The sequence below is a fragment of the Erinaceus europaeus genome, chromosome 10 (genome assembly GCF_950295315.1).
Source record: "Erinaceus europaeus chromosome 10, mEriEur2.1, whole genome shotgun sequence".
In the NCBI taxonomy this organism is placed as follows: Eukaryota; Metazoa; Chordata; class Mammalia; order Eulipotyphla; family Erinaceidae; genus Erinaceus; species Erinaceus europaeus.
In genome coordinates, this window is record NC_080171.1 from 105,138,815 (window position 1) to 105,150,321 (window position 11,507).

General features: G+C 56.2%; 1 protein-coding gene across 1 annotated transcript; it reads left to right on the forward strand.

The window, feature by feature from the left end:
- Positions 1-3,414: 3,414 nt before the first annotated feature.
- Positions 3,415-10,870, forward strand: BARHL1 (BarH like homeobox 1). Its single transcript, XM_007527878.2, has 3 exons — positions 3,415-4,069; positions 8,153-8,375; positions 9,890-10,870. The coding sequence occupies exons 1-3, from the start codon at positions 3,604-3,606 to the stop codon at positions 10,182-10,184; spliced, it is 984 nt and encodes a 327-aa protein (XP_007527940.1). The 5' UTR covers positions 3,415-3,603; the 3' UTR covers positions 10,185-10,870.
- The last annotated feature ends 637 nt before the right edge of the window (positions 10,871-11,507 follow it).

Genomic DNA, 11,507 nt, shown 5'->3' on the forward strand with positions numbered 1-11,507 from the left:
TAAGAGGTGAAGCAGTGCTGTATCTTTCTTTATCTCTCCTTATCTTTATCCCTCCCTCTCAGCTTTTCTTTGTCTCTATCAAATACAGAAAGGAATGGGAAGGGAAGGACCTGGAAGGGAAGGGAAGGGAAAGGAAGGGAAGGGGAGGAGAGGGGAGGAGAAAGAAAAAAGACTGAGTGGCCCTGATCACACTTTCCTTCCCCCAAGGCCCAGCTTTCTCCTGATGGAAGGACAGGGGCGAGGAGGGGAGAGAGCTGGGTTTCTTGCAATGGGAAAGAAGCCCTAAGAAGTTAAGCTTTACTAAAACTTCAAAGTCTTTATCCCTCTCCAGAACTAACCACACTATCCAGGGCTCCCCCACCCCCACCCCCAGTAAAATCTCAATTCCCAGGCTTCTTCCCAGTTAAACAAAAGCCCGGGTGAGCCCTCACAAACATTTGAGGCTGAAAACAGACTAAGAAGGAGGAAGATGAGGAAAAAGAGAAAGGGGAAGCATCCTGGTAGAACTGGAAGCCCCACAAGAGGAATAAGCCCATATCAGTAAGAAAGGACCAAATTCTAGATAGAGTACACCCCAAATGAAATAAATACACTGCCCAGCATGTTTTATATTAGCATGAACTGGAGTCAATGCACAGGAATGGGAGCACACTGCCAACATCCTGTTAATATTCCCGGGGCTCTAAGGAGAGGGGACAAAGCTACGAGAGCGCCTTGGGGTCCGAGAGAGGTTTGCTGTTATCTCTCCCCCCACACACACCTCCTCCAGTTCTGTACCCAGCGATCACCCCAGGAAACTTCGATTTCTCTGTGTCTGGGGCTCAACCCCCACCCTCACCCCTCACCACCACCGCCTAAGACCCGGACGTCCTATAAACGGTCCAGGAGCTGCCTGAGCAGGTCGGCCCAGGGCAGTGGCTGCTGGCACCCATAGGCAGAGCAAGGCAAGACCCAAATTCAGCAGCTTGGACCCGCAGTCACCCTCCAACAGGCCCCTGATCCAACTTGGGGCGCTATGTGTCCCAGAGAAGATGAGCTTCCTCTAGAGACAGGCCCGGGAGAAGCGGGAGAGAGAATGGAAGGGGAAGCGGGGAGCCCAGAAGCGCTCGCAGCAGGCGCCAGGCTTGAGCTTGAGGCTGTCCAGAAAGGACCACTGGCCTGGGTCCTCCACCGAAGCCCCTTTCCCGTCCACCAAACAGGAAACAAGTCTCGGTCAGTTCGGCCCGCGGCGGGAGGCTCTCACAGCAGCCGCGGCCGATTCAGGGCGGGAGCTGTAGGCCCGCGGCCCCGCGACGCCCACCCTCCTGCCTCCCCGACAGCTTGCAGCCGAGCCCGGCCCGCCGTCCCGGGGGAGCCGCCCGCCCTCGCACCCGGCCAGTCCGACTGCGGGGCCGCTTCCAATCTGCCGGCGGGCGCAGGGGGGAGCGGGGGCACGGGCTGCGGAGACCGAGCTGGCCCGGGGAGGGCGAATCTGGGTTCCACCCGGCCGCGCGGGGCTGCCTCCCCAGGGCCGGTGCGCGGGCTGCGGGCTGCTGGTTGCGAGTGCCTCCCGCTGCCGCTGCCCAGCCCCAAACAGGGCTGACGATGTTTTCCGGGGTGGTCACTGTGGACCGTGCAGGCCGAGTCGGGAAGGCCTGGGCTAGGGGCCTGTGGCGGGCAGAGGGGCCCCTGTGCGGGAGCGCCCCCCCTCCCCGCCTAGGCCCTCGAAGCCTCGGACACTGCGGACAGGGAGGACTGGGCTCCGCAAGCGCTTCTATCCGCCTGCCGCCTCCGGCCCGGCCCCCAGCTCCCAGGCCACCTCCGGAGAACCACTAAACTAGAGCACCTCGGCGGAGGCAGGGCGCTCGAGGGCTCCTCATTGCCAACGAAAACAACCACATTTGTGTTTAACTCCAGTGCTGTCTCAGAAACACTGCCCCGAGCGGGATCCGTTCTGCGGGGAACAAGATCCCGTTTGCAGGTGTCTACATTCGCACTCGGAAGCTCTTCCAAGCTCCTGTTCTCCATGGCCACTTATCTGAAAAATCTTTGTCTGGATGTCTACGGAGGAGCTGGCCGGTCCACCCCCGCCAGGGACACACGACCTGGAAGGGGCTCTCTGGGAGCCAGGGGTCATTGCCGCCTTTGTCCCCGCAGCCTCCCCGGTGTGGGGGTGCACCCCAACGCCTCAGAAATTATCTCCCTGAGTCCTCACGCTCGCCCCCGGGTGAATGGATGGGTCTGACCTCCTCGCAAGGCAAACACCACGCCGCTTCCTCCCAGCCCCAGACTCGCAGGGTCCAAAGAGAGCAGAGAGGGCTGCGAATTGTCCTACTCGGAGAACATCTAGAATCCAACGACAGTGGAACTTATATCAGCATTTGTGGCCCACACCAAGAAAGCGCTCGTGTACACATTTCTCTCTCCACTGGGTTTAGCCCCTTTTCTGATGCTGGAGGAAACGGATCAACGACAGCCCCGCAGGCGAATAATTCTGACAATTGTGGGAAAAGGTTCGAGGAAACTTGTAAAAGCTGACATCCCAACCCACCGGCAGGCATCCGGGCTCCGGACCCCTCCCCGCCAGCCTGTACCCCCCTCGGCTAATCACCCTCATTAGGAGCCTCATCACCGGCCTAATGAAAGCAAACCGTGTGGAAATCGCCGGTAAACAGTTGGGTCTGTGCTGTAATTAATTCAGTGTCTCTTTTAATCAAACTGAAAGGGAATCGGGCAGCGGCTTGCGGAGCCGTGACATCACCCCCCAAATCGGCTGGAGCCAATCAGCGTCAACACTCCCGGGACACGTGGGCGAGTCCACTTAAAACACACACACACACACACAACAACAACGACGACGACGACGAAAAAAAAAAAGAAACAAACAACAACAACAACAAAAACGCAGCCCCAAACTAAAAGTGACACAAGTTCGTTTTTTAGAGGAAGGGGGGAGGCGGAGGCGCGCGCGGAGGACTCGGAGAGCTGTAGCCACAGAGCCGGCGGCGCTGTCCACGGTGCTGACGGGTCGGGCGCGGCGGGCGCGCAGACCCAGCTACCCCGGCAGGTGCGCCATGCGCTCCGGGCCGTCGCCGCTGCTCTCCGCGGTGCTGACGCCGCCAGGTGCGCTCGTCCCTCCATGCCAAAGTGAGACTCGGGGCTGACCCCGCTGCCCTCCGTCACCGTTCGTCTGGAGGAAGCGTGCAGTTTGATTTTTTTTTTCCCTAAAAAGCCGCTCTTTATTTAGATTCCTACATCTTTCATTTCTTCTGTGCCAAAGGCGCGCTCAGGCCGTCCGTCTCCCCCTTTGCTCTCCCTAACTTGGCACACCCTCCCTCTCATTTCTCCTCGACACTCCCACCATCCCCCCACCCACTCCCACCCCCCCTCGGCTCCGCGGCTCGGCGCGATGCTGCAGAAGACGCGCTGAGCCCTTTTGGATCTAATGCGCAGAGGAGGTTGGCCCAGAGCTCCTGGGCTCCCCCAAGGCTGAACTCCGTCCAAGGTGCCCGCAGGCTCCCTGCCCGTCATCCCCATGCCAGCCCGCAGCTAGGGGCAGGGGCAGTGGCGGCTGGGGTTGGGGGTGGGTGGGGAGCATTGGGGAGGACAGGTCGCAGCTTGGCTATGGAAGGCTCCAATGGCTTTGGGATCGACTCCATTCTCTCCCACCAAGCGAGCAGCCCCGCCCTTCCCAAGGGGGACCCCTTGCTTGGGGACTGCCGTTCGCCCCTGGAGCTGAGTCCACGTTCAGAAAGCAGCAGCGACTGCTCTTCACCGGCCTCACCAGGAAGGGACTCTCTGGAGACTGGAGCCCCGAGGCCTGGCGGGGCATCAGGCCCAGGTTTGGACTCCCACCTACAGCCTGGGCAACTCTCGGCCCCAGCTCAGTCTCGCACGGTGACCTCCTCCTTTCTGATCAGGGACATCCTTGCTGACTGCAAACCACTGGCAGCCTGCGCACCCTACTCTAGCAGCAGTCAGCCAGCGGCACCTGAGTCGGGCTGCCGGCTTGCAACCAAGGCCGCCGAGGACTTTAGAGACAAGCTGGACAAAAGTGGCAGCAATGCCTCATCAGACTCTGAGTATAAAGGTAAGAAACGGAATGGAAACTTAGGGTGGGGGGTTTGTATTTCCAAAAACCAACATTAAAACTTGAATGCACGTGTACAGGGAGATTCAAACACTCACTTAGAGTTTCCCTAAGGCCGAGGCTGAGTCAGCCTTGTCCAGACCTTTCTGCCAGCCCTGTGGCTATGACTTTGAGTACAAAGAGTCCAGCAGAGAGAGTGAGTTGGGGAGAGGGAGACTGTGTGCCTGAAGAAAGGTTTTCCAAAATGCGAAGTAAACTTTCAAAAACTTGGCCTGGGACGATCATAATTAGGGGTGCTAGTGAACAAGAGCAGGCTCCCCTGAGGCCATATGGCCCTCCAGGAGAAGATCTTGCAGAAGGTTCAGAAGACTCACTCTCACCAGGGTTCTACTCTATGCTCTTTTCCAAGAGTTAAAAAAAAAATTTTTTTTTGTTTGTTTTGCTAGAGCCCTGAGAACAGTCAGAATATTCCACCCTTTAATCTGATTTTCAGACAGCAAGAGGAACTGGGTTTCCTCTCATGTTGGGCTCATATCATGCAAAAGAAATGCCACTTCAAAGAAGAGATAGCAGCTGGTGGCTGGCTGGGAAGCAGATTCTGAGGCCTGGTCAAGGGAGGGATGACCCACCCAGTCATTGCTGACTTTGACTTTCTGTGCATTTAGCAATAAACTCAAGGCTATGTGTAGCACCTGGAATTGTCTGCGTCACCAGCCCTGTGTCCCTTATATTTCTAACCCTCCACTCAGTCTTTGTACCTCCATGAATCTTTTCTTAGGTTCTTCCTTTCTTGTTTATCTTAATCAGGGTGCTGAGAGCATAACCAGGGGACTAAGCTTGAAGATTAAAAGGAAAAGGGGAAGGAAGAAAGGAAGGAAAGAGAGAGAGATCCTTGATTTTGTTTCTTGTCCCCAAGTACTACCTTGTCTTAGCTCATTAGCAGGGTCAGAGGTGCAAAATTCTCTCAAGGAAGAAGTCAGAAGACTCAGAGGGAAGGAGAATCAGGATTTCAGATGGAAAGAGCCCTGTCCCCATCCAGCAGAAAGTAAGACCCCAGGGCTTGTTTCATTTTATCATTAACTCCCCCAAACCATTTTTCATGAAACTTCCCTATGAAGACAACTTCTTTATTGTCTTGGGAGTCCAGCACATCCTAGTTATTATTTTTATCAAGTCTTCACTCCAATTTTTAGGGAGGTTTCTTTTGCCACTGTCCTTCCAGAGAGGAATTCATTTGTCCATATATCCTACCTCAAGCTGAAACCCAGCTAATTCCCCTCTATTTCTCCTTACAAATAGCCAAACCTCCTTTAGTCACACTGAACCAGTAGTGTCTAGAGATTGGGAAAGTCTGACTACAGTGCCCAGGAAAGAGGTCCAGAGGCTTGTAAAGCCCACTACCCTTGCTCCTCCCCTTGGGGCCTGTTAAGAAAGGCTAAGAAAACTTGCCCTGAAGAAAGAAGAGTATGAGGAGACAGAGAGGGAGATAAGGCAATATGTACTTATAATATCATTTCTTTAATTATTTAGTAAAAGGTATAAAGTTTGTACAGTCTGGAGAGAAGCTAGAGTCATTTCCTATTATTTATAATTCTCAACAACACACCCAACTTGGTGGTTAGAGTAAAGGACAACAGTCTCCAACAGTGCTTGCCAGTGGCTGGTGCTTGTGGTGGTAAAAGTTCAGCTCTTGTCTCCTTTAATTTCTTTGCCCCTAGGTAGTATTTTTGAAGTGAGGTTTCACTTAAGATAATTGCAATATCAGTTTTCTTTCCCTGTCCTGGATGATATCTGATCAGGGAGTGATGGCGGGCAGCAAGGCACATTTTGCTTAAATAGGTTTGGAGCCTAGGATGTTGGGAGGCCCCCTACCCCTGGGGGTTGCTGCCTTTGTACCTTCAAAGACTGGGAGTGACATGAACATGAACATTTGCTAAGACAATGACTGGGGTGGTTTCAGGTGTGAAGACATCTTTCTCAGGGTCTGAGTTAGGAAAGATAGAAAAGCCAGCCCCCTTGAAGTGGGCACTATCTCAGTTTAACTCCCCACCCATCTTCCACACTGAATCATTTCTTCCCAAGAGGGTATGAAGGAAAGTCAGTCTCAGTTAGACTTTCTAACGTCAAACACAGCACCAAGCATAGCATTTCAAACTGAAAACTAGGGCTCTGAAGTCAGGCAGTCCCCACTCAGGCTTCCCTGCTACAGTGAACATCAGACATTAATAGTGAAACCAAACCTGGGCTTTTGCTCCAAGCAGGAATGGCTGATGGGGCATTGAGAGACAATTTTCTGAGTATGTTCTGGAAGCTGAGTTTGAGTGGTAGGATCATCTAAAGGCTCCAGCCTACAGTAGACAGGGGATAGAAGGGGGAAAAAACCATCCCAGTAAACAATATATTTTTCTAACACCACTAACTCATTCCTTCCACCAACACAAACTTCAGACATCAACTCTGAGAAGTGAGAAATGTTGATAAATAGCCTGAATAAATAGTTTTTTTTTTAAGTAAAGATTCTGCCACACGAAGTTTGGCATTTGGATAATTGCCTTCTCACACTGATTTAAACATTCCCTGAGAAATGAGGAAAAACTAGGTCTCTCCTCCCCCACCATAACACCTTCCCATCTTCTGAGCGGGTCACAACTCAGTGTGGTGGGAGCCAAGGAGGGCAGGAGCCGGGAGAGGCTGGTACCCGAAATGGTCTGGAGGAGGTGGAAAGAAGGCACCTGAAGCCCACTGCTCCCAAGCTCTGCTCGCTCAGCTGCCTCTTAGTACCCAGTGCTCACCACCCTCTCTGACAAGAACCACTGCCTTTTGGGTTGAAAAGTCTCACTCCAAGTGATTCAATTAACTGGATTATTGTTTCCTACACAGAGAAATCAACTTAGTCAGCTGAGCCCTCCCACTGCAAGCCACACACAATGAAACTCACCATAAAGAAAAGGAAGAAGGGAGTCGTGGGAAACCAGACTGTCCCACCAATGGGGGGGGGGGAAGTTGGTCTCTTTGGTGTTATCGTTGCTTTAGGGGAGAGAGGAAAGGAGATCACTGAGTTTGTTCGATCAAGGGTCTCTTTTTGAAGATGATATTGTTTCCTTTTGGTGTAATCAACCCCAAACGAAAAAGAAAACAGAGACCACCCTTGTCTGGTCCATCCTTGGGCCTCAGAAGGGGTGGGGTGAGTACCTGCATGTCCCAATCAAAAGACTGAGACCAGCGACTGGCGCGCCAGTGTGAGACATGGCAGCAGGAATTGTATTAACCGGGAATCACTGGCTAATGTGGTGGTGCCAGCAACCAGGAGGCTTTGCTGTTTTCGCAAGTGCAGCTGGTTCTCAGGTACAGCCCTGGCCATTCACCTTCACTGGCGTCCCTTGCAAAGCACACAGTGTGGTGAGAGTTTGAGAATGAAGGAAACCCTCATTATCAATGTGCATCCATTTGGGGTCAGGTGGGATTGCGGACAATCCTTTGTTCTTCTGGACAATTAACAGGTTTTTGTCCTATGCAGGGGGGGGTTCTCCCCAGACTCCGACCCTCAGCCTACACCTTTTCCAGGCAGACTCTGGCTGGCAGAGGCGCGGGGGGGGGGGGGGGGGGAGGGAGGGGCACAGATTGTGATGCATGGATGCCTACTCCTGCACAGTCACCTTTTCCCCAATGCATTCTACGGCCTCTGGGCTCCAGACCGCCCCGACAGACAGGCCATTGTGGCCCAGTCGCTGAGTTTATTCATCCCTTCAGGGACCTCGGGCGGGCGCAGGGGTACGGTGGACAGAAAGTGGATTGAGTTATTTTCCTTCCTTCCTTCCTTCCTTCCTTCCTTCCTTCCTTCCTTCCTTCCTTTTTTTCTTTTTTTGTTGTTTGGTTTTTCCTCCTCCTCCTGGAGGTGTCAACCTTTCACCAGGCTTCAAGTCCTAGGTCTGGGGTCCCTGGGTCTGAGCTGCTAGACCAGGGCTATCGCGTGCCTGAGTGCTGCAGAGAGACTGCCGCACTGGTTACCTGGCCGGGGTGGCTGGGGAGGGAGGGCGCTGGTGGGTGGTGGGAGCTGGGGCACTGACGCTGCTGTCTCCACAGTGAAGGAGGAGGGTGACCGCGAAATCTCCAGCTCGCGGGACAGTCCCCCAGTGCGCCTGAAAAAACCACGCAAGGCACGGACGGCCTTTACCGACCATCAGCTGGCGCAGCTGGAGCGCAGCTTCGAGCGGCAGAAGTACCTGAGCGTGCAGGACCGTATGGAGCTCGCCGCCTCGCTCAACCTCACGGACACCCAGGTCAAGACCTGGTACCAGAACCGCAGGTGAGAACTGGCTGCTGCTGCCTCCTTTCTCTCTCTGCAGCCCCTCCAGGGGACCAGGACCCAGTGACCTGGTGCTAGGGAAGGGCCCCTGTGCTTTCCCATTCTAGAACAGTAGGGGAAACTGAGGCCTATACTCAGACAGACTCTTCCAATACACATGTGCCACTGGCCACCCAGCCACTGCCTGCCCCAAATCTAGCCCTAGCCTTGGTCTTGGGGGCTGCCCACCCCCATGGTGGGAGGTAATGGAGCCCTGCCAAGGCCAGCTCTCTAAGTCTTAAGTCTCCCTCTCTCTCTGACAGAGCACACTGCTCAGCTCTGACTAATGGTGGTGCCGGGAGACAGAACCTGGGACTTTAGAGCCTCAAGCATGAGAGTCTCTTTGCACAACCACTATAATATCTATACCCCCCCCCCCAGCTTTTCTGGCCTCTGCCCCAGTTCAGTTCAGGGGCAGAGGAGGGGCTGCATCCTGCCCCAGTTCCTTGGGGGAAAGGGTATTAGCCACTGGTCATAGACCTGCTGTCTCCAAATCCTCATCCCTACCACACACACCACCACATCCACAGCCAGATACATGTACAGAGCTCACCCACACACTCACCTCCACACAACTCAGACTTGCAAACATGCAGCACACTTAGCGGAGGCCAGAACACTGCTTTCCATAAACAAGCCTCAGAACACATAGTCCCATTAATAATAAATACCGATTACTGCCCGAGGCATCAATAATTAAGGGCCGTTACAGTAATTACACAATTATGATTATGATGAATAATTCAAGATTGTTGTTGAGCCCACATCGGGGTGGGAGGGCCACAGACTGCTTCAGTCTCACTAGCCAGGTGGACCCCCGAGGTCCTGGACACAGCTGACGGCTCCTTCCCGAAACCCAGGGGCCTCCCGACATTGGGTGGTGACAAGCCCCAGGTCTCACAGAACACGGGGCGCAGCAATGAGACCCCGAGTGTGTGTGTCCAGAGCTCCTTGTTGGCTGGCCGCTGCCTCCAGCCCGCTTGGCCTGTCTGGGCGCAGCAGCTGGAGTGCCCAGTCGGCTTACTTCTGACTTCTGACAGGAGGGTGGTGAGGCTGGAAGAATCAACCGCTCCAATACTGTCCAAAGGTGGCCGGAGGCCCCAGCGCCTTTCTTCCTAAGGCTCCTGGGGGACAGAGATACAGAGATGCCCTGACACAGCCTGGCGAGTTTAGAGGTCCCCCCTCAGTCTTGGGGGGGGGGACTTGAGACAGCCTGGCCAGGTGCTACCACTTTCCAGGCCGTCTGAAAACCGGCCCAGGCCCTCAGTTTTCTTATCTGTAAAAGGGGGCTAAATAGTTGGGGAAGGCTTACGAAAACTTAATGCAAAAATCTCGATCCCAGATTCTGGCATTCCCCTATTGTATTCACACATTAGCATGATCCCTTTGGGCCTCTCCGCCACCGGCACTCAGGGCCAAGCACTCCCTGGGCACCGCAGCCCTGACCGGCCGTGCGCATTTATTTCGGTCTCTAGGACTAAATGGAAGAGACAGACGGCCGTCGGGCTGGAGCTGCTGGCGGAGGCAGGCAATTACTCGGCGCTCCAGAGGATGTTCCCGTCGCCTTATTTCTACCCGCAGAGTCTGGTTTCCAACCTGGATCCCGGCGCCGCGCTGTACCTGTACCGGGGGCCCAGCGCGCCGCCGCCCGCCCTGCAGAGACCTCTGGTGCCCCGCATCCTCATCCACGGACTCCAGGGCGCCAGCGAGCCGCCCCCGCCGCTGCCCCCGCTGGCCGGCGTCCTCCCGCGCGCCGCGCAGCCTCGGTGAAGTGGCGCCCCCCACCCCGGGGGTCCGCGCCCGGCCCTTCCGCCCGCTCGTCCCGGGGCGCGGGGTTTCAACGCCCCTGTCTGCCCCCCCCCCCCAGTTGGGTCCTCCCTGGCGTCCCAGCCCAATGCCTCCCCCAAAGGGCCAAATGCCAAGTCTACCGAGGCCCCGACCCAGAACTGAGTTTTCCTAACCCTCCTCGGCGTCCTTTCTCCCGGCCACTCCATCAGGGAGCCACTGCCACCCGCCGGATGTACATAGGTCCCCCACCCAGCACCCCGCGTGACCCCTTGCCCCTCCCCGGCAGCAGGTGGGGGCGCCCCCCCCCCCACGCTGCACTCTCTCCACTCCCCAACAGGCTCCGTCTCTACACCAAGCCCTGCCCCACACCCCGATGGCCAGAGGGTGTGCGGAGCGCACAGCCCCTCCGCGCCCGGCAGGGCCCTGGAGTGTACATACAGTGTGCAAAGTGTATATGAAGTTATTTATTTGTGACCCATGAGCCCATGACCGTGTCCGTGCATCAGTGAGTCTGTGGTCTCCCCCCTTTCAGATGCGGGGGCAGGAAAGGGCCAAGGGGGGTTGCCTCCCCACCCTGACTCCCAGCCCCAACCTTCAGCTTCCGTCGGGGGCAGCCAAGCCCCTCCAGCTCTCTTTTTTAAACGTCTAAATAAACTTCTTATAAATGACCAGGCGCCGGTCCGCGCTCTGTCGGTCAGTCTGCGCTCAGCCCTTAAGATCCACCCCACCCCTCAGCACCCCACGGAGGGTCCTCCGGGTACTCGGTTCCTTCCCTCTTCTGTAAGAAAATGCTGCCCCCCCCCCAGTGTGGTGGGTAAGGGGTCCTAAGTGGATTGGCCTTGGCCTTGGGCAGGGGTCTCTCCTCTCAGGCCTCAGTCTTCCTGACTGCAGTCAGGCAATCCCGTGCTCCCTCGCCTCCATCTGGTTCCTCCCAGGTCGCTCTTGGTCCTGGGGGCCCGTGTGGGGTGCGTGGTGGGGGCCAGGGCTCGGCTCGTCCGCTTGGCGGCCGGGCTGTGGTGCCCTCGCTGAGCCGGCTCATCTGGCCGCTACGAAGACGCCAGCAGCTGGTGACCGGCCCGCCGGGCGCGCGGCCGACAGATGGGCTCCGAGGACGCCGGGCCCCCCAGCCCCCCCTCGGCCCCGCGCCCGAGCCCTGACTCTCGCGGGCGCCCATGCAACTCCTGGCGTCCCGCGCCCGGTAGGACCTGAGGAGCTCTCGCAGCAAATCTGAGGCGGCATCGGGTAATCCCCCCCACTTTCTCACCCCCCCTCCCCCCCCCCCCCGGAGTACACAGGAGACGAAAT